Source organism: Choloepus didactylus, chromosome X (genome assembly GCF_015220235.1).
Source record: "Choloepus didactylus isolate mChoDid1 chromosome X, mChoDid1.pri, whole genome shotgun sequence".
In the NCBI taxonomy this organism is placed as follows: Eukaryota; Metazoa; Chordata; class Mammalia; order Pilosa; family Megalonychidae; genus Choloepus; species Choloepus didactylus.
The window spans coordinates 37174547-37200120 of NC_051334.1; the positions used below are offsets into that span (position 1 = coordinate 37174547).

At 39.7% G+C, this 25574-nt stretch overlaps 1 protein-coding gene across 1 annotated transcript; it reads left to right on the forward strand.

Annotated features, from left to right (window-relative positions):
- The first annotated feature begins 671 nt into the window (after positions 1 to 671).
- On the forward strand, positions 672 to 24346 carry LOC119522952 (cytochrome b-245 heavy chain). Its single transcript, XM_037821694.1, has 10 exons — positions 672 to 1864; positions 3558 to 3703; positions 5818 to 6008; positions 8875 to 9007; positions 11120 to 11212; positions 13627 to 13880; positions 14810 to 14972; positions 16116 to 16262; positions 20614 to 20738; positions 21833 to 24346. The coding sequence occupies exons 1-10, from the start codon at positions 1834 to 1836 to the stop codon at positions 21957 to 21959; spliced, it is 1410 nt and encodes a 469-aa protein (XP_037677622.1). The 5' UTR covers positions 672 to 1833; the 3' UTR covers positions 21960 to 24346.
- Positions 24347 to 25574: the final 1228 nt, after the last annotated feature.

Below are 25574 nucleotides of genomic sequence, written 5' to 3' on the forward strand. Positions count from 1 at the left end.
ACAGTCTCTCAGACTTCCCTAGTGAGATTGAGCCCACTGAGATAATATAATAGCGGATGTTGGTATAATCCATCTTTTATGGGTTTCCTCTCCTCCCCCGTCTCACTTCCTCACTTCCCTACCTACATTTTTGGAATCCTCTTCCACGTGGAATACTTACATTTAAATTTTTGTCTCAGGTTTTTAGGCCCTTAGAATAATAGTGACTGTATTTTTGCATTTGTTGCAATTATTATTTGTTGCTATTATTATTATTATCAGCAAAGGGCATGAACCTTAAAGACAAATAGACTTGGATCACAGCCATTTTGAGACCTTAGCCTTAGTTTTCTTATTGGCAAAAAGAGGATAATACCTACCTAGTTGCATTAAATGAGGTAATGATTATAAGTAACTGCCTGGCTTACAGAAGGCACTCAGTAAAGTCTAATTCTTTTTACTTTTTCTGAAATCCTCAATGTCTTCCTTACTAGTATTTCTGAAAGTCCAGGAATCTGCTCTCACAGTCCAAACAGCCCAGTTTCCCTATGTGTAGCTAATTCAGAGATTGTTGAATAAGCACAGTTTTCCAGGCAATTATATGTTTTCTATAAAATCAGGACATTTTATTAAAATAAGGAAGCCAAATATTAAATATATCTTTGTTTAAATTGAATACAGAATTTAGAATCACATATTTAAAATATCTAAGAATTTTTTGGCACTTCACTCTCCTCCTCTTAAAGTTCTCTGAATCTCTGTGGCAGTGTCTTTAGATTCAGGAACAAAACAGAGAAAAGAGTTGGCTAGTTTTCAGGAGGGCAAAGTTCTCATCCACCCAATAGGCAGGATGTTTTTTCTGCTTTGACTGCTGGCCTGAATTCAGATTCAAACCCACATATTCTAACATATGCAGGTAGGACAATTACACTAAAATATGGACCCAAATACCATTTTTAATGTCTGGGTAATCATATAAGGGTTGAAGTATCAGGATATTGATAGAAACTCTGTTATCAGATGGCCTGGGTTTAAATCCCAGCTCTGCCTCTTATTAGCTGTGTGAACTTAAGGCAAGTTAATTTCTCTAGGCATTTGTTTCCTCATCAGTCATGCAGTGATAATAATAGTACCTTCCTCATAGTGTCAATATAAGAATGAGAAGAGTCAAACCATGCAAATCACTTAAGGCAGTTTCTTGCACAAGCTCTTGATAAATATTAGCGATTGCTATTGTTGCTGTTATTATTTGGTCAGTCATGTTCCTTGTGATGTCATGTCTGATTTTCATGGGCAAGTGGACCCTTCTTTCTCTTCCTATAGTGTCTATGTCCTAGAAGCATGCTGTTCTAGAACCATTCACATGTCTAGAACAGTTCACTTGTCTTGTGTCCCCACTAGACTGTCAGATTTTTGAAGGTATTTTATACACATTTTTATATCCCCAGTTTATTGAATAAACTAATCTGAAATAGGAACTATTGGGTTAGATACGGTTTCTATTCAAATTTGTATTTTTATACAATTAGGCAATAGATTCCCTGGCACTTTCCCTGGCACTGGTATGAGACCAGAAAACATGACTAGGCTGCTTTGCTACTTACTGACTATTTGACCTTGGGTACATAGATGACTGCATTTCTTGAGTCTCAGTTTTTTCATCTATCAAGTGACAATAATAATAACAGTACTTTGTAGGGTGGTTGTGAGAATGAAATGAGATTATATGTATCAAACCAGATATATAGAAAGCCTTCTTGTTAGCAATTATTATTCTGCTCTTTTCCCCTTATTCCAAAGTGCTGCTCAACAAGAATTCGAAGACAATTGGACAGAAACCTCACCTTTCATAAAATGGTGGCATGGATGATTGCACTTCACACTGGTAAGTTTATTAAGATTGCAAAGAAAACTTGGAACTAGAGAATCCCCTCCATTTTTAGAGGCTTTTTTTTTTTTCAGGAGACCAACCTTTAGGAGGTAGGTTAGGTAGTGGTTGGCTGTGCTGCATTTTTAAATTGAGTTCAATGCAAAAATATTCACCACTCTTTCTGCCATCCTAATATTAGAATTTAGTCCTTTAGGTCTTCAAATTTCTTCATCAGTATTTTAGTATAAAAATGAAAATATGCCATCAGAGGAGGCAAGTTCAGTGTCTTCACCCTTTTCCATTGTGAGGATCCCTTTTTAATAAAAAAAAAGTTTGCAAATCCACATTTCCAAACTTTTATTCATTCAATTTACAGAAACACTGGGTGCATATGTGGATTCGTGGATTTCTTGCAGTAACCCCACAGGAATCACAGCTCATAAGTTGTGAATCCCTTAAGATAGCCCTTATTAGCTAACCACCTTCTTTATTATTATTATATTATGAATTATAATTATTAACATAATTTAGGGATTGGTTGAAAATGTGACATGTAGAACAATGGAAGTGACTAGAAGTTCAGAAGGAAAGAAAGAAATGTGGTTAGGGAAGTGAGAACTCCTGAAAGTTGAAGTTGGAGAAGTTTGAACCTCTCCAGCCACATAGCTTGATATATGGAGAGTGGGTATGTTGGGGTGGTGGTGCCAGTGCAAGAAAGGACTATATCTGAGACTGTTATCAAATCTCCACTAATTCATTATTATATAATTGATGTGCTAGATATTAGGCAGGCACACTGACGAACAAAGCAGACTTTTACTCTGCCCTTAAGGAGTATTTCACATAACCTCAGTCAAATAGGCTTGGTTTGCAGTCATGCAATTGGGTTTCTTTTCTCCTACTAGTATGTCATGCAAGCTTTCTGAGCTATAGCAAACAAAATGGTTCAAAATGACATTTTTGTTAAAATCTTATTGGAAAGCAGCATAGTGTACTAGTTAAGAGCAGAGAATCACATGCCAAACTGCCTGGGTTTGAATTCTGATACTTCCTAGCTAGATGACCATGGGCAAGAGTCAAAGCAATCTCTGCCTCAGTTTCCTCATCTGTAAACTGAGGTGGCAATAATAGTACCTATATCATTGGGTCAGTGTAAAGATTAAGTAATTGTAAAGCACTTATAACAGTGTTTACCCTCCAGTAAGCCCAATGTAAATGTTTGTTAAATAAATGATGCAATTTGTTTTTTTAAGAGGCTCATACATATGGCCATTGGTTTATATCAATCCAATCACATTTTGTCATCTCTCAGTGGAGGTAACGTCAGCCATAGACACACAGTATGCTAGAGTCTCCTTATTTGCACACAAACATATCGGGGAGACAGAATGAGAGCACATCTAAACACCCTCAGAGACCGAGGCTGTTTTATAGAACTTGGTTGGATCTTTAGGATCATGTAGTTCAACATCTTCATTTTACAAGTGAGGAAACTGAGACTAGAGAGGTTAAGTGACTTGCCCATGGTCACACAGCAAGAGAGGAGACTTTCCCACTAGAATTGCCTTGTCTCTTTGGTCCTGGAGACTCGGTTCTTGTTTATAAGTATCTTGGGTCATGTCAGGGTCTCCTTGCAACTTATCAGAGTCAGGGGCTGTAGCTAGAAACAAAGCTTACATTAAAACTTTCTCTTCTCTTCCCCCTTTAGCTATCCACACCATTGCCCATCTATTTAATGTGGAGTGGTGTGTGAATGCCCGGGTCAACAACTCTGATAATTATTCAATATTACTCTCTAACATTGGAGATAAGCCTGGTGAAACTTATCTCAATTTTGTTCGAGAAAGAATCAAGGTAAGCCTCTCATTTCCTTATTCACAGGTTCCCTAGGCCATTATAACTGAAGGCTAGATTTCAGTGAGCAAAGCACTCTACTTGGCCATAACAAACAAAAATGTTGGCTAACGTTCAGAGGGACAGGTCTGTAAGTTATAAGGATGTGAGTTCGGAGAAAATGTCTCCCGCACTGCTGACCCTGTGGGTGGAGGGTCTCTAGATATTTTTCAGGTCCTTAGAGTCACCTGTGAGAATGTGTGTATGTGGCGCCTGGAGTAACTCCATAATTTTCAGCAGGCCCATAATGATGCTCACCAGTCAAAGAAAGCCAGCAACACACATGTAGTCAAACAAAGCTGGGTTTATCATTTGTTGTAGCAAAAGAGACCTCACATCATGAGGAAGTCTGGGGCATCTCATAAGGGTGTTAAGCGGGGCTTCTTATAAGCTTTGGGCTTGTGTCAGGTGATTATAGGGAAGCAAAGATTTGCTCACGATCGGGTACTGTCAGGAATTGGGGCTAGTTTTAGGATTGGGCATCTTAATTTTTTTCTAAGAGGCAGAAGGAATGGAATGGGGCTAAAGTTATAATAGGTAAAGAAGCAGTAGCCACCCAGGTTTTTGTCTTGACTCACACATGATTTTGGAGTGGTCTTGTTTTGGTTTCACTCTATCACAGTCACAGAGTGACCTTATCTGACGTCAGTGTTCTATGAATTGTTTATGTTAATTAGGGGACACCCTGGCCTAGATGTTTGTACCAGGCCAGCTACCGGTTGACAACTGTCAGGGATGCTTTTGTTTTTTCTTACCTACAAATTTTAGGGACAGTCTATGTCTGCTAATTGTCATTCCTCAAGAAGTAAAGTTTACTTACTTGGAGTTACTGAGCAACTCTTCAAGCTCAGTCCTGAGGGTATCCTGAGGCAGGGACTTGTTCCTTCCCAGCAGTTGTTGAACATTTTCTTACACTCAAAGAGAAACTCCAAGACGTCTTCATGTGCCCAATGGCTTGGGAAGATAGCTAAATCCCATTACTATATGCCAACTTCCAAACATGTTCCCTTGTGTTTAGAAAAGATTACAAGGGAAGACCCTTAATTTTGCAAAAAATATTATCCTCAGGCTGATATGAGAAGAACTTGCCAATCTACTTGGGCAGTGGGGGGGGGGGGTTAAACTGAACAAACAAATCAAATTATTTTTCTACACTGTCTTTTACATTGTTCATTGTTTGTGCAATGATATATAAGGGTGGTACTGTGATCATACCAAGTGAGAAGACACTGTTGTGTGATCCTCTTGGATCATTTTATGTATCTATGTCCATCCCCTCATGCCCCCACCAACCCACCCCAGCCTCCTTCTGAGCACTTTTGCTTTCAATGGCCTGTCACAGTGTTTCTTCCTCAGAAGACTTTTCTGGGGCTACTAGAGCCCCTTTGCCTGCAGGCTCAGAGATCTGGAAGGGCTTGGATGTTTACCACTCCTTGGGCAGCGCTGAGCCAGTGACCAGCAGGTGCAGGCCATGAAAGCCCAGGTCCTGGTCTTGAGTCAGGACAAACCCTGAGGTGCAATGTACCCTCCAGGGTTCCCCTGCAGGATCAAGCTAAAGCTACCCTCTAAGAGGGTTTGCCTGAGATGAGATCTTGACTCTTCCCTCTTTCCTGTCCTAGTCCTCATTCCCTTAACACTTTCCTGGGAGCACATCCTTCATAAACCATTTGCCTGTAAATCCTCAAGACCTGCTTCTGGGGAACCCAGCTTAAGATGTTAAGCATGCCCAAAATACATTTGCAAACTAAGCACCATGGCCTTTAATTGCAAATCAAAGGGAGAAAGAGTTTCAGACACTTTCAGGACATCTCATAGTCAACTGATGTCTTTTGTTTGTTATTCCGTTATATGTATTTCCTATGACACTGCAACCATGTAAGCCTTTTTTAAAATTTAAAAATAAATGGTCTAAGTCTATATTTCTCTGTAAAGGATGATTAGGATTATCAAAAGGAGGCATGAAAATACCTAGTAGCTGGACACTTTACAAATAGGTAGTCCTGCATTATTTGAGAGTCTACAAATAATGTGTGTGTATGTGTGTGTGTGTGTGTGTGTGTGTGTGTATTTTACAGAACCCAGAAGGAGGCCTGTACGTGGCTGTGACTCGGTTGGCAGGCATTACTGGAGTTGTCATCACGTTATGCCTCATATTAATTATCACCTCCTCCACCAAAACCATCCGGAGATCTTACTTTGAAGTCTTTTGGTACACTCATCATCTCTTTGTGATCTTCTTCATTGGTCTTGCCATCCATGGAGCTGAGTGAGTGTTTAAACTCTGAGACCAAATACGTTATGTCCCTTAGTTTCCTGGTGTGATGCTCTGCTAGAGGCACAGCGGTGTTGCCTGTGAGGGGTCAGTCTGCTTGCTGAGGGAAGGGTGGGGGGAAACAATGGAGGCCAGTTTGATAGGAACCACTGAGCAGCACTTCACTTTCTTGCACCCAATTAATTGCTATTCACAGTGCAGTTATTTATAGCATGCTTAAAAAATACACCACAGTCTGAGCATCTTTGCAATCATATAAAACATGTCAAGAGCACTGAGTGGGATCCTGGATGTCAGTGACAAAGTCTCTTGTGGTCTGCTCACTAGAAAATTAGACAGGCCCCCAAACTAAAGGGGTTAATGATTAATCAGTTGAAGGGGTTTGCTGTAGTTCAAGGAGTTTTGATTCAAGCCAATAATCATTTATCAGTTGCCTTTTTTGTGTATGAAGACCAATCTCAGGCACTGTGGGGAATATTTACAAGGAAAAATCCATGGGTATTACCTTCAAGCATTCTAATACAATAAAGTTAACTGCTAACCTGTATTGAGCACTTCTTCTATGCCAGGCTCTGTGCTAAGGGTTTGATGTGGAATATTCCTTTTAATCCTCAAAAAGTATAGGTGCTCATATTATCCCTATTTTACAGACAAGGAAACTGAGGCTAAAAATGCCAAGTCACCCAGCTGGTAAGTGGGATAGCTGGGAGTGGAGCCCTTGTGATCTAAGGCAGGCTGTGAGAAATGCCCTAATAGAGACACACAGTACCTGGGTGTATGGATGGGAGACTTTGCCTCATTAGGAATCCTCTTTAATACTAGGCTTTTTAAAAAAAATACTGCTTTACACTAGCTGATTCTCCCACCTGCATACAGAGGCAAGCCTGGGGGAAATTTCCTGGTGGGCATGGGGCTCTAGGAAGCTAGGGGTGGAGGAAGTGGGTGGGTGCTCAAGGCTCAAGGACTCTGCTCAGAGCCAAGCTGCCTGCAGGAGGCAATGACCCGAGTATGGAAAGGGGAAGGGTGGGGAGAGGCAGTATTGAGCAACCACTTGTGTGCATTCTTGGTTGGCTTGCTGACTCTGACCCCTGATGATAGTTTCTTTAAACACTGAACAATCAGTGTAGACAAAAAAATTTCTTGACTCTCTTAAAGCAGCTGAATCTCCCTAAACTGGGGCTTAACCGTAATCTCAGCTGTTTCAGAGAAACAGAGAGAAGAGAAGGAATTTCTTCCTACCCCTAGTTCAGCAATATCACCACTCCATTGGTTTGGTTTTAGATATCCATCTTCTTTTGGAGCAGGCAGAGGAGTTATAGTTACTCCATTCTTCATTTGAGGAGAATCTGATATTTGTGCCTAACCGGCTGAATTAGGGTTAAAACCCAGATTTCTGCACTTCTGTTCCTGCATTCAGAAATGAAAGAGAACATCAGAAAATTTTCCTATTTGTTGTTCCCCAGGTGAATTTGAATATGAAGAACTTTAATAGTTATCATTCGTTGGACTCTTGCTTTGTGTCTGGCATTTTTTATAAATCATGCTATTTAATTACTAAAATAAACCTTTAAGTGGGTACTATTATTTTTACAGTTAAAGAAATAGTGGCTGAAAAGAGGTTAAGTAACTTGCATAGGGCCACAAAACTCTAAGTGGTGTAACTGGGATATGAACCCAAGGTCATCTGTCTTGGGTCCAAAAATCTTTCCACCAAATCATTCTACATCAAATTACCTAGTCTCTCTGAGCTGAGGTGTCCCCATATGTAAAATGGCGTTAATAATACTTACCTTTCAGGTTTGTTTTGAGGATTAAATGAGGTAATTTGTGCCCCAGGCATGGTACATGATAGGTGTGCAATACATGATAATTCTCTCCTCCAAGATCTAAGGATAGAAAGGGATGGTTCATGATCTTGAATTAAAAGATTCTTGCAATATACTAAGTGGCATGATAAATTTCACATCCCCTAAACAAAATTTTCAAAGGACCTTCTGTGTTCCTTTTTATTATGTATTCTGAAGCCCCTGCCGTTCATATTCCTTGAGGTCAGGAACATGACTTATCTTTGTTGACCCCCCTTCCACCCCCACTAAACCCACAGTTGTCTTATGTTTAGTAGTTGCTCAGTTAATATTTATTGAGTTGAAATGAATGGGCTCTAGGCACTTCAAGGGACATCCAATCTGTATTAATGTTTGTGAGAACTTCATCATCCACATAAATTAATTCTGCTTAAATTGATTTCAACCTTTTGGTAAAATTTAGACAATTTTTGAATCAACAGATAAAGTACTTCTGCTAAGCCTCAGAGCTACCATATATGATTGTATGGGTTGTCCACTACACAAAGGTGTCTGGCCAAGGGGACTAAAAATTAGTCCACACTCTGCTAGTCAAACTCTTTGCCTTAGGACTGTCCTCACAGAGGGGGTGACTTTTCCTAATTTGCACAAAGGTACTGTATGGGCTAGCAGTTGCCCTATAGTTAGATTTGCAGTTTTTTCTGTTTTTCTGTGTATTTGTAAATGAAAATGGTACTTGAGACAGAAACACAGATGCTCTCTTTAAGAAAACACGTATTTATGATCCCAGACTCACCCTCTATAATATTACATGTAAATATTCTTTATGCCACTCTAGATGTTGTTTTTTGTTGTTGTTGTTGTTCCTATTGCTGAAGATCACATAGTTTCTTTCCCTTCCCCTAATCTATTGTAAGGGACGTAAGATACCACTTTTAAGTGAAAAGTACAGGAGCCACATTAGAATAATTAAAATATGCCCAGAATCTCCCAAAACAAAGAGCTTAATTTCTTGCTACTAAAAGGTCTGGACTTATATCTCCCCCCAACCCCAGACGAATTGTACGAGGACAAACTGACAAGAGTTTGGAGGAGAGCCCCCCAAAGAAGTGTTCCGATAAGATCTTAGATTGGGGAAAACCAAATGAAAACTGCACAATCCCGAGGTTCTCTGGGAACCCTCCTATGGTATGTACAATTCACTGTTGCTATTACACTTTCATTACTGATAATCTTCAGACTATGTCTCAGAAAAATATACAGATGTCATAGAGTTGCCCATTACAAATGCCAGATGTGGCTGGTGTCTGTATTTCTCTGCTCTCCTTGCTGGGCAGAATTATTTCTTGAAAAATAAGCTTATATTGGTCTGTCATCAACATCCTGATGTAAAACTTGGAAAAACAGTGTTTTTAAAAGCCCGTTTGGATTCAGTTAATGATTTTCAGTTAATGATTTTCAGAGGGACACTTGGAGATTTCATCCAGAGCTGAGTTAAATAGCTCAGAAAAACACTTAAAAGGAGCCTGAGGCCTCTTTAGATACCAGGAAATAGGGCGTTCTATACCGCTTTCAGAAATGGGAAGGAAATTGGTGAGGTGGCACCGAGGGCTGCCTTTAGGCATTGGGAGGCCCTGCCTTTGAGCTATAAAGGAAGCTGGACAGCCAAGTTCACACCAACACCCAATGGCACGACACGGTGGGACAGGAATGTGGCAATGGTGATCGAGGAAAAACAAGGTGAAATATTTCCCTTCTTCCGTAGGAAGCTCTTAAGGGTTCCATTTTGTGTATTCTCAATATCTCTGTTTCATGGAGTGCAAAGAGGGATCTGTAATGTTTCTACCTCCTACCCACCCCAGTGACAGGTAGTATACTGTATGGGCTATCAAGCTACATATAGCTAAAAAATGACCAAAAAAATCAACCTTTTTTTCCATGGCTTCTGAACAGTACTATTTTTTTTCCTTAAGCACAATACAATATAAAGACAACTTTTCCATCCCATTTTCTCCTTTCTTTTTTCCTACTCTCCTAGTACAGGAGTATTTTCCTCTAGACACAGCATGCTGTCTGAGGACTTAAAATCCTTAAACAGTCTTTCCCATTAATGACAGCAACCAGATACATCAGAGAACTGCTCCTACTGCATGCAGACATCAATAGAAAGGGAAAAAGGAGAACTGCCTTGCTAGCCGTCCTCTGGGTTAGGGGAAGGCACATTTCCTCAATGACAGCTGGGGTCAGAGTAGTAACACCTTACCAGGTATCTACCGAAAAGGCATATGTAGATTTCTGGAGACCAGTGGTGGCACACAAGAAACAGAGGGATGGTGGGAGACTGTTTTAAAAATCTGTTCCACAGAAATGAAAGTCAACTGCAGAACATTCCCAACCTTTGGGGCAGATATCCTTCAACTTCAGCTTGACATAGGGGACATTTAGGTGATCTCAACTTCCAACAGTAAATTTCTGAAAAAAAAATTAATAGAAAGATCATATGTGAGAATGTGGAAGGCATTCCCTGATTTAATCCTCCTTGGAATCCATTCTGGGAAGTTATCTTTTAGGTGACATTGCCTTTTAAAATACCTTGTTACGTCAGATGTTAAACTAGGAACCTAACTGACTGAGTCCCAAGATGAATCTGTTTGGTCTAAATGTTTTTATATAGTAAACAACACTACAGGGTAATTCCAGGGTCTGAAACACTGCATATTCTGACAAGAGGGGAATGAGAGAAATTTCAAAATCTTTGGGTTTGTCCTCATTCAGCAAGTGCAAAGTACTTCCAGAACTTACCAGGAGGTTGGAGAAACAGCTATATTCTTGTACGAAATTTGTGATCTTGCAAGAGATTAGACTCTGACTACATGGCTAAGAGAAAGCAATCACAATATTGCAATAGAAAGAATGGTGTTGCTGAAATGCTTTCCTTTAGAGAAATGTTAATTCTGAAACCAACCTTACTCTTGTAGGGTTATTGCAAATGCAGTTTTGACACTGAGAAGAAATCCCATTCTGGTAGGCAGTTCCTCTTGAGAAAGTTTCATACTGTAGACATAGTTCTCCAATGTGGCCAGGGAGAATGTTCATTTTTACTGTCTCAAAATTTATTTTAATTTCAGATATTTCTAATGCATTCTGTTGTTGAAGAAATTTACTAATCTAATATCAAATATTTAAAGAAACCTATAGGGATTAAGTTGATTTTAAAACAATTTGTCCCTATGAATCAATCTTCCTTATTAGCTATCACCCCTTAATGCACTCACATTCTCATTTTTGCTCTGATTACAGACTTGGAAATGGATAGTCGGTCCCATGTTCCTGTATCTCTGTGAGAGGTTGGTCCGGTTTTGGCGATCTCAACAGAAAGTAGTCATCACCAAGGTATTGGTTGGTTTAGGAATTACTGGTAATCAGTAGCTAGCTACATCATGGATGTGTCTACCCAAGTGCACTCTATCATTGGTCAGAGCTCTATTTTACCCAGTTTCTTTTGATTAAACTCATGGCAGAAAGCAGATCAACAGTTTATTTCAATGTACTTGGCTTGATAATCAAATGGTTAGTTCGGGCTTTTTAACTGGGGAAACCAGAAGTTAGCATTTTCTGTTGTAAAATGAAGTTAAGTGCTTTGTGTGTATGAAATTGGATGTGTGCATTTGTATGTGTGTGTGTGTGTGTGTGTGTGTGAGTCTGCTCGAGTAGAGAGGAAGGGCATAGAAAGGGTACGTGGTTAGTTGAGAGAAGGTAGATGAGTTCAAAAGGTAGATTAAGCCTTAAAATATTCAGATACCAAAAGAAACAAGGAACCAAGGGCAGGTCTGATTGAGGTTGAGATTATTTTGCAGGTTCCCTTTACCTCCTTTTCTGTGCTTGATATGCAATCATAGAATATCAGAGTTGGAGTACCCATCTCAAGAAAGCTAGTAACTTTGGCTCTTCTAACTCCAAGTCTAGATGCCATGCTGCCATGCTGTTTCTCAACACAAAATAAATGAATAGATAGCCAAATAAATAAATAAATATAATTGGAAACTCCTTATCACAGGTTCAGAAAACCTCAGGCAGGACTATTTTTACCAACTAAAATTTAATTCAATTCAACTCGGTTCAAAAATATTTACCAAAAGCCTACTATGGGTTACTTTTGCAAAACATGCAACTTTTTAGCTTATCTCTGTTATAATCTATGGAGGATCACAGTAAAGTTAGTCCAGTTGGCATAGGAAGTCTTGAAATATAGGAAGCTGCAACAGTTCTCCTTTTATGATATTTATATTGTTTTATAAGAGAGATGCCACAAAATTTCCCTTAATAGATTAGACCTTACTGAACCAGACAAATATTTCCTTTAAATATGCTTGCAAGACAACCTTGTTTTTCTGTGAAGAAATAAATATTTTCTTCTCATAGAAACAAATATAAGTAACAAGGTGTTATCTAAAAGTATTCCAACAAGAATATTGTCCACTGATGCTTTTTATTTAGTTAAATCCCATCCATGCCTATGATAGCAAAATTGCAAGTTCTTAAAATTTTTTTGTACCACCCAAAATTGCAACATGGTAAACATAATTTTCAAAATGATTTTCACAAATTTTGATTTCATTTTCAAAATGAGGCATTGCAACTCCTCCTTTCAGAGCAGAAAGGAAGTTAGTTACAACTTTATCATATAAGACACATTTAAATCTTGAATTTTAGAAATGTTTAGCAATTTAAGAGTTTCACATTCTCCCACTCTCCCCAAGCATTCTCCATCAGCATTAGGAATCTGTTATTTTGTTTCTTGATTTTTTGTCTTTCAATTTCACTAAGTTTGTCTTTGGCTGTACACGTAAAGTCCTTCTAGGGGTCTTAGGAATCATCAAAGAGACAGTATATTATTTTCTGTATTGCAATGAGAGCTCTCTATTGCATTCTATTTTTAAAAAATTATTTATCCATCTACCAATTGATGAACTTTTGGATTGTTTCCAACTTTTTTGCTATTATAAATAAAGTGGTTTTAAACATTCATGTACATGGAGAATGAATATGGCAATGGGTGGTTAGGACAGGCTTGGGGAGAGACAGATGATGTCCTCTCCATGTAGGGAAAAATGTAGACCCAAAGTATGGAATCAGGCAAGTTCAATGTGTGGTTTGCAGCAAAGACAGACCAGCATGGTTAGGTTTGGTTTGGGGAATGGTCTTATATACCTAGTCATTGAACCTCTTTTTCCTTCTGTACAGTTGCTAAGACATGCTTAAGACCTTCACTCATCCTCCAAGGGAAACCAACTCTTTTTTTCCATTTCTAGCACATACTTTGATTTCTCAAAGAAGAAAAAAAATCACAATGGGTTGGCATATTAGGTTGTAGTCCCTGGAAACAAATTCTGAGACAGAGAATGGTGTGAAGAAGGTTTATTGGGGCATGTTCTCAGGAGAACATGTAAAGGAAGTGAGAAAGGTGGGATTGAGGAGACGAAGAAGCTGACACTCAGTGTGGTTGCAACAGGGGCCTTAGCTCATTCTGTGGGGAGCACTGGAGTTGAGATGGCTCCTCAGAGTTGTCCCAAATTGAGGAGAGGGGGCCCAGCCTTTGTGTCCCGGCATCAGCCCAGCATTGACTGTGGGCTGCAGCCAGGGGCAACTCCCAATGAGAGACATATGTGCTGGAGGAACTGCTGTGTTAGCTGTGAAGAAGGAAACTGGATGGGGCATCTCAGCTCAGTCTTCTTATCCGTATTGGTTCAGAAAAAGGCAAGTATTTGGGAAAGGTATGGTTTCCAGGGACATGTTTTGTTCCATAGGTGGTCACTCACCCTTTCAAAACCATTGAGCTACAGATGAAGAAGAAGGGATTCAAGATGGAAGTGGGACAATACATTTTTGTCAAGTGCCCCAAGGTGTCCAAGCTGGAGTGGCATCCCTTCACACTGACCTCTGCCCCTGAAGAAGACTTCTTTAGCATCCATATCCGTATTGTTGGCGACTGGACGGAGGGGCTGTTCAATGCTTGTGGGTGTGATAAGCAGGAATTTCAAGATGCCTGGAAACTACCTAAGTGAGTACAACTCACACATTACAAAGGTGTATGCATTCAGGAAAAAAATGGCACTAATTAGTTCCTCTATCCCTATCTCTCACTATACCATCTCCTGAGACTCTGACAGAGCTCACAGTTTCCAAGAAAATATGTACCTATCTCTGTGTTCCCAACTTACGTGTGTGCAGCATGTTTATGCATATTTTTATAAATCTTAAGTGAAATACAGAACATTTGAATCCAACATTAATAAGGAATGCTCCCAAATTCTTTTAAATATATAAAGGTCAATGCCAAGGTGTTTTAACTTTCCTAACAAATAAAATTACAGTGTGATATTCTTAAAATGATGTTGTAAAGTTTCAATTGACATAAATTCTTTCAGGGTAAGTGCCTTGCCATATATTATTATTCACCTTTGCCCCCCTTTTCCCCACATGATTAACACCGTGTTAGGCACTACTTAGTAGATGCTGAAGGGAAGTCGGTTGAATGAATCAATCAATAAACAAATTGAAATTTGGGATGTTAAACTTACAAGATGTTATGACATAGGAAATTCTCATTTCAATGTCACGTGTAAGCAGGAATTTCAAGTGTGGGGTGCGCAGGCAGGAGATATAGGGATACATGTGTGTGAGTGTGTGTGTTTGTGTGAAAGGTGGAGGGAGGGAGGGAGGGAGAGAGAGAGAGGAAAATAAAAAGAGAATGAAAATGCACCTGTGCTGAGTAATAAAATGTTTTCAGTTAGCTAAAAATGCCTTACTTCCAACCCCTGTGTTGACATTATGTTGGTTACTTGAAAGCTGTTTCATAGAAGAAAGAGCCCTATAGATACATTGTCCCAGTTTGAATTGATATATTTCCCATTGACAGTAATGAATTGCCCTCCACCCCACTCCAAGGAGTAAGATATGTCTATACCATCTCCTCCACTTTTCCTCCAGGATAGCCGTTGATGGACCCTTTGGCACAGCCAGTGAAGATGTGTTCAGCTACGAGGTGGTGATGTTAGTGGGAGCAGGGATTGGGGTCACGCCCTTCGCATCCATTCTCAAGTCAGTCTGGTACAAATATTGTAATAACGCCATCAATCTGAAGCTCAAAAAGGTAGGTGCCTTGCTTCGGTGGAAGGCCTAAAGCAGCCATCACGCTCTCCCAAGTAAGGTCTGAGGGTGGCAGAGACCATGGGAAGTGAAGAAAAGTTCTACGTGATTTCGTAGTGGCAAGCTACTCTTAAAAGGGATATTTGATAAGTTAAATATGCTTCTATATAAGCAGGCTTACTAGTAAAAGTAATATATTTGTATAAGATTACTGGAAATTTGGAAGAAAGAACAATGGAAAAGAGAAATTATTCCCAACCACAACTCAGTAACTGCCCTTTTTGCATATTCTCTTCTAATATTTTTCCATGTTTACATATTTTTAGAAAGTTGTATTTCTTGAGCATGTACAATTTCATATCCTTCTTTTTCACATGTTGTAACAAATAGTTTTCTGTTTCATAACAGGCTTCATTATGATCACTTCTAATGATTCCTAATGTTCCATTAAGAAGATATAGAATAATTTTTCTATGATCCTATGTTAAGATATTGAGATTGATTCAATTTCCAACACCCCAAAATTATTTGGGAAGCAGGAGACATGCCCTTTCATGAAACTTTTATTTTCTTATGGATATCGCCTCAGGATAAATTCCCAGGGGATTTTTGTTACATGAAAATTTGGTTTCATTGCCTGATAAAGGACATCTTCATTAAACCTTGAGTCCTTCCAATAATTGTAAAGATAAACTCTAACAGGGACATTGAGCCTACCTTGACTTTTCATTCTCCCCTTTTACCCCTTTTCTATGTAGAGGAATGCAGGGTAGAACTATTTTGTTTCCTGGGAGCTCGTGAATGTCTGGTTATAGTATTGGGGGGAGGTACAAAGGAAGCCAGTGATTCTGGGAAAGCAAGAGCAGATCCAGAAGGAAAGTGGATGGGGCCAGTGGTGTTTTCTTAAGCTACCTATTTCCAAGGCCAAGCTATTTATTTACTGCCCTGCCAGTTTGGAGGCCAGAGCAGGTTCATGTGAACTAGTCTATGAAATGGCCAAAGCTTTCTGCAAACCTGTGTTTTTAGGCATTCTGGACAGCAGGAAAAAGGTTGGTGGGGTGGTGGGGGGGGAGTGTAGTAATCCATATGCCATTGCTGATAGGGCCTTTCCAAATCTGGTCTGCTTCATGACCCATCCGTCTTTCAGATATACTTCTACTGGCTGTGCCGGGACACTCATGCCTTTGAGTGGTTTGCGGACCTGCTGCAGCTGCTGGAGAGCCAGATGCAGGAGAGGAACAACGCTGACTTCCTCAGCTACAACATCTATCTCACCGGCTGGGATGAGTCTCAGGTGAGGACAAGATCCCACATCTCAGATCTTTCCTATAGTGCCCAGGGCTTACAGACTTCTCCTGAGTCTGTTTTGTGTACTGTTTTTTCCAAGGACGGTAGACCGATTTTGGCGATCCAGCACATTCGCTAGTTCTCAGTACCTCCGCATGTTTAATTGGTTGAGACTAGATTCGAAGTTCGTACCTGTGGAACAGATCAAAGCTAAAGAGCCTACGATGGGATAAAAGCCATAACTTTTATCTTATTAGAACAATGCCCCAACCAGAATTCTCTAACCAGGAGGGCAAGAAGATCTACTGGGTTATGAAGAAAAAATATTAGATCTCTCTCTTCCTTCTCTCTCTCTCTTTGTGTACATACATATATATACACACACATATATATATATCTTTAATTCAATCTTTTATGCACATTTTATAATACATACATTTAATAAGTAGTAGAGATAACTGCTAATATTGATTAAACATATAAGATGTGTCAGTTACTGTTCCTAATATTTACATAGATTATCTAACTTAATTCTTGCAACAACCCTATGAGGTAAGTAATACTATTATCCACATTTTACAGATGAGGACACCAAGGCTCAGAAGAGATTAGGCCTTTCACCAAGGGCACCCAACTAGTAAGTAGTGGAGACAGAATGCTCTAGAGTCTGTACTCTTAGCAACTCCCAGTAGTCCATGCTCATCATTTGTAAATAAATAATAAATATGTATAATAAATGAAGGTGATCATATATATACACATATGCATGTATATGTATGTATGTATGTATGTACATTCGAAAATATTTGGAGACTACTGCTCTAATCATATAAGCCAGTGGCTCTCAGTCAGGGGCAATTTTGCTCCTGACCCCCCACCCCCCAACCAGACATTTGGCACTATCTAGACATTATTGGTTGTCACAACTGGGGGGGAGGGAGGGGAGCTATTGGGATCTGCTGGGTAGAGGCCAGGGACGCTGCTAAACCTTCTACAACACACAACACAACGCTGCAAGAAAGAATGATTTGGTCCCAAATGTCAAAAGTGTTGAGGGTGAGAAACCCTGAAACAAGTTAATGATTCCTAGTAGAGTAATATCTTTGTAAAGTCAGCAAGTATTAATGACTTGGCCTGGAAGTGGCATAAACTGTCACCGTGAATGAGGAGCTAAGGTAAGTGTTCCTACCTAATTACTGCCCAGTGTTGTAGCTGGCCATACCCAGACCTTGGCTCCTCAAATCTGGGCATCTTTCTTATGCACCTTGTAGCCATGAAGACTGACTTCCTGTTTCTGTCTTGGCATATTGTTTATCATAGATTCTCTAAGTCTTAGAAGAATCTCGTAACAAATGTAGATTCAGAGACATATGATCATGAGAATAGCTGCTCCAGAAAAAGTGTTTTCAAGATTCCACTTCTGCAATTTAAAAATAAATCATAACAAAACAAAACCCTTGAGAAAAATGAAACTCAGGAATAAATTTTCTATAATATCTATATTGCTTTTCAGTTTGTTATGAAAAAAATGAAAAAGCTAGACTCATTTTTCTTAAATGGTAAATTTATTTGCATTGAAAAAAATAATTATTTTGCTTTGCAAAACTGATCACTACAGGATTGTTAAACCAGAATAAACACCCTTTCTTAACCTACTCCATCCCAATCATCTATCCCTTGCACAGTGAACTTAAAATCTTGTTTAATTTTTAAAAATCAATTTAATTGACCACTTTTATGAAAGTACCTGGTGTTCAAAATGAGCCCCCCACCCCCACCCACGAATGGCTACAGAAAAACATGTGACTATGCACACACACAAAACACACACACACACACACACACACACACACACACACACACGAACAAGGTTTAGGCTTAATTTGTTGTCTCATTATGTTACCAAAATATAAGTGCACTAGTCTATGACTGTTTTAGTTCTTAATGATTTTCCTAAAGGATCGAGAATATGTAAGGGTGAGGAAAAAAAGTCAGATGTAGAGCAGAGAGAAAAGTAGAACGAGAATTTAAATCTTACCCACACTTCAAAGCTCGATTCAAATTATGCCACCCTGAAACCTTCTCTTATCCTTCCACCTCCTCTCTCTTGTTTGTTCTCATTGGGATGTATGTGTTCTTCCAAGGCACTCATCACACTCTGCAGATAGGATAATTCATGTTTTTTTTTTGTTTTTTTTTGTTTTTTTTAAGCATTAAGGGAGCAGGGGGCCCACTGCATCTCGTGCTAAGTGGACAATAATGCACCTTTGCTCCAGTTATTTATTTCAGAAGATCGGGGAGTATATGCTAAATGTCCTCAGGCTTGGGAGAGCCCACCAGATACCTATGTTTACATCCTGTTGCATATCAGAAGGAACAATCTAGGTTTAGGACAATGGTAAACGTTGTCGTCATAGTCACAAGACACATATCTTTACAGGGCGGGCCCGCATGGCATTCCATGCAGGCCTGTGGCTTAGCGTTCCAAGCCACCACCCTAGATATGCCTCAGGCAACATGGAAGACTCAGTTTCCCACATGTCCCCCTTTTTGTTTCTTCAATGCAGACAGGATGGACCAAGCAGCTTCTTTCTGCTTTAGTTCTGAGAAGGTTTTTCTCGTGCATCTGAGGAAGCAACAGCGATAAGAGCCAACATTGTTGCAGTCAGGTTAGGACTTGTTACTGGCAGCATGGCTTGCTGGACTTGTTTTTCTGCATCCTGACACAGCTTTTTTATCTGACCCCCAAGTTGGATGTTGGTCTTCCCTAGTTCGGGATGTTGGCCTGATCACTGTTGTCTTCAGCGTCAGACCCTGGAACTGCATCACTGGTGGCTTGACGACCCACAGGAATTTTCTTTTCTTTGCTGGGTTCATGGTACGGCTTCAGTCATCGGGCTGGTATCCAAAGTGGTGCTCATCCGTCACCTGGGGAAACACAAGCATAACCTCCTCCCCTTGTTAATAAAGTATCCATTGTCCATTCATTAGTTAGCACGTCCTTCCACCATATAGGAGTTGCTTTCTGGAAATAATGTTTCAGTGTTGCCTTTTCAGCTGGAAAATGTTGTTCTGTGGGAGTGCCACCCAGTTTTTCATAAAAATTTAGAAAATTTAAAGTAAATAAAGCTTTTGATAATCGTTCATGGGGAGTTACATCATCTCCCCCTTTTGCAGATGTATAGGCTGGGCCATTTTTTTTTTTTTTTTTTTACAAAACAAATCATACATTTGATTGTTCACAGTACCATTACATAGTTGTACATTCATCACCTAAATCAATCCCTGACACCTTCATTAGCACACACACAAAAATAATAAGAATAATAATTAAAGTGAAAAAGAGCAATTGAAGTAAAAAAGAACACTGGGTACCTTTGTATGTTTGTTTGTTTGTTTCCTTCCCCTATTTTTCTACTCATCCATCCATAAACTAGACAAAGTGGAGTGTGGTCCTTATGGTTTTCCCAATCCCATTGTCACCCCTCATAAAGGATAATTCATGTTTATGTTTAAAGATCTCCCCTTCTAGATTGTAAGCTGCTTTAAGGGAGACCCAGTTAGTTCATCTTGTTTTTTTACAGTTTTATTAACATAGAGTTTATATACCATACAATTCATCCATTTAAGCTTTATAATTCAGTGGCTTTTAGTACATTCACAGAGTTGTGCATCCATTAACAATCAATTTTAGAACATTTTCCTTACCCCCAAAGAAATAATAGGAACACACTAGCAGTCACTTCCCATTTTCCTCCAACCTCCCCAGCCCTAGGCAAGCACAAATCTACTTCCGGTCTCCATAGAATTGCCTATCCTGGACATTTCATATAAATGAAATCATGCAATGTGTGGTCTTTTGTGACTGGCTTCTTTCACTTAGCATAATTATTTTAAGGTTCACCCATATTGTAGCATGGATCAGTGCGTCATTTATTTTATGACTGAATAATATTCCAGTGTATGAATATACGGCATTTTGTTTATCCATTCATCAGTTGATGGATATTTAGGTTTTTTCCACTTTTTGGCCATTATGAATAATGCTGCTATGAGCATTCATGTACAAGTTCTTGTGTGAACATATATTTTCATGTCTCTTTGGTATATATACCTAGGAGTGGAATTGCTGGATCATATGGTTAACTCTGATTTAGCCATTTGGGGAACTGATAGACTGTTTGGTTCATCTTTGTTTACCTTCCAGCCTCCAACATGGTGCCTTACCCCCATTTTTGTTGTTGTTGTTAGAAAAAAAGCTCATGCAAAGTGAGAGCTTGTCTTATGAGATATGTAAAATATCTGTGCATATATTTACAGCATGTATCTTTTTTGTGAATGCACATCCTCTCCTGCAGGCCAATCACTTTGCTGTGCACCATGATGAGGAGAAAGACGTGATCACAGGCCTGAAACAAAAAACTCTGTATGGACGGCCCAACTGGGATAATGAGTTCAAGACAATTGCAAGTCAGCACCCAAAGTAAGGGTCCCTCCCACCAAGGTGTTCTTGAGACCTGTGGTCTGCCTACAACAGCAGCTCCTAAACATGACTAGATTTGTGTGTTTTAGATACTAGAATATTCAGATTGCTATATAGGGGTTGAATTCACACCCAATAGAAGATTCTAGAAATATCTGAATTTAAAAGTGTGTCTTTAAGTCACATCAGAATTACTTACTGCTCTTCCCCAGTAGGGCCATGGCTCAATTCCTTACTTCAGTCTCCTAAATTTCCCTCATCTCTCTACTTCTTTTAAATAATTTACTACAACTCACACTTATTATTAAGGGAACACTTTCCATCCTTTCAGTGAGAGCTTTTGAGTCTTAACTAATAAGGTGACTGAGGTCCCAGGGTCCTTTCTGCCCTCACTAAAGCTTTAGTCAGCATGAAACTTTGAGGGGATCCTCTGTCTTGTGAGAACACATGCTAAACTCAAGAAATTACTATAAATATACCCCCTTTAAATAAGGTCTTCTTAAACTTTAGTGAGAATATGAACCACCTGGGGATTTTGCTAAAATACCAATTCTGCTTCAGCAGATCTGGGGTGGAGCCCGAGAATCTGCATTTCAAACCAGCTGATGCCGAGACGGCTGGTCTGGAACCACAACTTGAGGAGCAAGGCTTTAGACTCTAAAATTTAGATGGATGGAGCCACACCAAGCTCTTGACATAATTGGTTTACCTAAAGCAGGTTTGTTCCTGATTTCAAGGTGCTAGAGAGGTTTTCAGGGCACGGAGCCCTGCAGGGAAACAGCCCAAAGACTCAAATTCACCACCATTTTCTCTGTGCTGTAACTTTCCATAAGCTCTGCTTGGATGTCGTTGTCCAGGGCAATCAACTGCTCTTTGAGTCATCCAGCTGCCCCCACAAACAAGGCTGAGCCACCCTCCCACAGAGTAATCTGAACTCTTTGTCATTTATGGGAAGGACAAAAGTGCAGAGAGACTCTGCCCTGGGGCCTGACGACAACAGGAAATTTCCCCCACCTGCTTTGTAGCAATATCCACGTTTTGTTTACCTCATACCAAAGGCTGAAAACTATCTTTTGTTTTTTCTTTCCCCAAAGTACCAGAATAGGAGTTTTCCTTTGTGGACCTGAAGCGTTGGCTGAAACCCTCAGTAAACAGAGCATCTCCAACTCCGACGCTGGCCCTAGGGGAGTGCATTTCATCTTCAACAAGGAAAACTTCTAACTTGTCTCTTCCATGAGGAAACAAATACGAGTTATGCTGCCAAATGCCCACATAATGCTAGTTAATGCCCTTTTTTAAAAAGGAGAAAAAGAAACTATAATGTGATGTTTTTTTCCTCCAAGGAATGTCGGAGGTTTTTTTGATAGCGATAAAAACTCTGTATGGGATGTTATGGTTTCCAGAGCACTTTTGTAAACATTATTTCAATTTTTCCTCAGTAATGCCATAAGGAAGTGAGGACAGGGATTCCTGGACTCATTTTTAGGGTAAAGGAATGAAGGCTTAAAATGGTTGAGTAACTTATCTTAGATTATGAAGCTGAGAGCAGATCTCAGCCATCTGACTCCAGGTTTGGTGTTCTTTCCACAATACCAGGCTGCCTCAAAATGGGTTCGTATGCTCCTGAAAGGAAGCAGTGAATCACAGAATAGCTATTCGTTTTTCACTGTGCCATCTTTGTTATCATTATTGTCATTTTGAAGGACATTTTCCAGGTAGTTTGGAGCTAATATATGCTGAGAGTGACTCAACACACAATAGTGGCTGGGTTGACATCTAAGTATACTCCAGTTTACCAAGAGAGCAGCCTAACTGGATCAGAGATTCTTCCTAAAAAAAAAAAGATTGGGGTTAAAATAATACAAAGTGTTTACCATGGCGCTTGGCCGACAGTGGGCAGTCAATGAAAGTTTGTTGAATGAATGAATGACATGACATTTAGAGCCACATGATGCCAAGTTAGCATTATTTTAAAGTCTTAAACAGAATTATCACAAGAAACAACTTCGGTTATTCTTATAGACTGAAGGAATCTGATTCTCCTGAGGGTAGAGAACATGCTAAGTAGCTCACCAGTATGATGTCCTGGAGGTTCCCTCACAGCCTTATTTGAAGCATGAAGGAAATGGGGATAGATGCAGAGAATTGACCTCCTGCCATAACTCTGGCAGGCTCTTCTAGTCCTGCTTCCTGTGATTTGAAAGAAGTTCAGACTGATTTAGTGCCTGCAAGTACAGCCAGCCCTTGTGAATTTAAAATTAAGAATTGTGACAAATGTGTATCTGATTTGCCCATCTACCTTAAATAGCATCCACCCGTTGTCTTACTTAAATGCTCACACAAACAAAACCTAGCTAAGGGTTTATTATTTTCTCATTCTCATCATCATCTTTAAATTTACATTCTAGAAACTAAAATCCCCAGCTTACTGTGTAAGTATTGACTTCACAACTAATAGAATGTTCTGGATATTTGTGAGTTCAAGACAGAGTCTCTAAGTCACTGTTAGTGTGGCAAGACATAGTGTATTTTCTTAGAACTGCTACATTTCTGGGAACTAGAAACAGCTTTATTTACCCCACCCTCTAGAGCCACAGATTATTAGAACTACTCGACTTTGGTAAAGAGGAAGAAAAAAGGGAACAAGGGTAAGGGCAGAAGGCTGGGTTAGGAGGAAAGGGAAGAGAAAAGGGGGTTAAGAGTAGACAGAGAAGGAAAGAAAGCAAAAATGACAAAAGGAAAGCTAGGGGACCTCCTGTTGGTCAATTCCTGCCTCAAATTTCTTAAAACTTTGTGTATATTAAATGTAATCGAAGGATGCATGTGCTTATGCATTTTATTTTGGTTACATATGGGATCAAATCTTGTATATTCTAAGCTTTGTTCACAAATTTTGGGTACTCAGTAGGCATATTCAGGGTAGTGGGGTGAACTAGTAAGAACTCAGCTTTTTTAAAAGGGGGTACTGCTCTTCCTTTGGGCTCCTAAGTTCCCAAGGCTCTGAGGGTTGGTCCTGGAAAGTTAGGCCTGATATGAGAAACTTTCCTCCCCAAAACGTCCTGGTAAGGTTTCTGCTTGGAGCAACTTAGGTCCAATCTGATTATATCACACCCCAGGTGTCAATTCATTCATTCAACAAACATTTATTCTGCTATTACTGTTACTCAGGCTCTATGTTCGTTGTTTTGATTCTTTACACCAAAGTGTGAGCAGGAGGGGGAAACTTGGTTATAAGAAGTCTGAGAAACTTGGCTCTTTCTGACCTACATGGCAAAAGTAAAACGAGCTCCAATTGCTCTGAGACAGTTATCTTATTTGTGAGATGAAAAGTGAGGGAAAAGTTCATCATTATGAGAGCTTACTTCTTCTTTCTCCTCCCTAGCTTCCAGCTGCCAGCCCAGCTTTTGCATTTTAGCATTTAGTAAAGGTACTAAGAAAGCAATGAAGCATGGCTTTTGATCTGAAGGCTTTTTAGTTCTCCTGCTTTTGCAATACTGTGCTTATGAAATTTGAATATTTGGGAGTATTGCATATGAATAGTTTGGGGGAAGATCCTAGGAGATAATTCCCAGGAAGAACGATTAAAACTGCTCAACTATTAGAATGAATGAGCTGTCTCTGTGTCTGTTATTGATCTTTCAAGGGTTAACTCAACTACCCAAGGTTTACTCTGCCCCAGTGGGGTTGAGATTCTCTGCATTTCTCTGTCTGACATGTCAAACACTGCACAGTTTATAGATTGTGAGGGGAAAACTGAGTGCCTAGTTCTGGGCTCATGTTCTGGTGATCCTCACAGCACTGACATAAAAAACAAGGGAGTGTCACTTCACTGTTGCAGACAGAATTTTGAAGGGGAAGAAACCCCAGTATAAGACTTCTTTCTTCATTCCCACTGACCTTTTCAGTTCTAGCTTTTCAATTAGGTGTCATCGAATCACAATGTGGATATATACACTCATGGTCCATTGTTCAAAATGAGTCAACCAGCTATGAGTCCCACTGCCTAGGAAATGGCTAGGGATGTGGACATGATATATTCCCGTGGGAGTCAGCAGGTGCTGTCAGGGGGTAAAGAACTTTACCTAAAATAAGTGGCAATAACAGAAATAGCTAGCATTTAGTAAACCCCTCCTACTCTGTCAAATATTTTATGTACACTTCTGCTAGTCTCTCAGCAACACTCCAAGGTAACCATTTTTATCCTGATTTTGTTGATAAGAAAACTGAGGCTGAGAGAGAATAAATCTTCAAATAGGCAAAGGCCCCACAACTAGTGGGTAAATAAGTCGACATTAAATCCATATCTTTCTGGGAACAAAACCCATATTCTCTCTACGACACCAGCAGATTGGGAAAGGTAGAAGTAGCCAAGGATATTTTTAAAGTTAATGTGCTAAGTAGAGAGCATGCATTAAGAATAGCTGAGTAATAGTGATGGTATAAACCTCTAGTTTGGTTTGGTGTCTTAGTATAGAAACACTGGTGTTTTAGTTTTGTCATTGCTAAAGCAAACACCATGCAATGGGTTGACTCAAATAATGGGAATGTATTGGCTCATGGTTTTGAGGTTAGCAGAAGTCCAAATCAAGGTGTCAGCTAGTTGATGCTTTCTTCCCCAAAGACTGGGTTTGTGGGACTGACACTTTCCTCTGTGATTTTTCTCTCTCTCTGTGACCTTCCCTATAAGGCCTTCAGTAATAAGATTAGGACACATCCTGAGCCACACCTTATCTGAAATAACCTTATTAAAAGGTCCTATTTACAAGGGCTCACACCCACAGGAATGGACTGCGTTAGAAACATGTTTTCATGGGGCACATAGTTCTAAACCACCCC

Excerpts from the sequence above, each read along its gene's own strand:
- LOC119522952 (XM_037821694.1), top strand. The coding sequence starts at position 1,834 with ATGGTGGCATGGATGATTGCACTTCACACTG. Across the intron at positions 6,009-8,874 it reads CTTGCCATCCATGGAGCTGA|ACGAATTGTACGAGGACAAA; the intron begins GTGAGTGTTTAA and ends CCCCAACCCCAG. Across the intron at positions 13,881-14,809 it reads GATGCCTGGAAACTACCTAA|GATAGCCGTTGATGGACCCT; the intron begins GTGAGTACAACT and ends CTTTTCCTCCAG.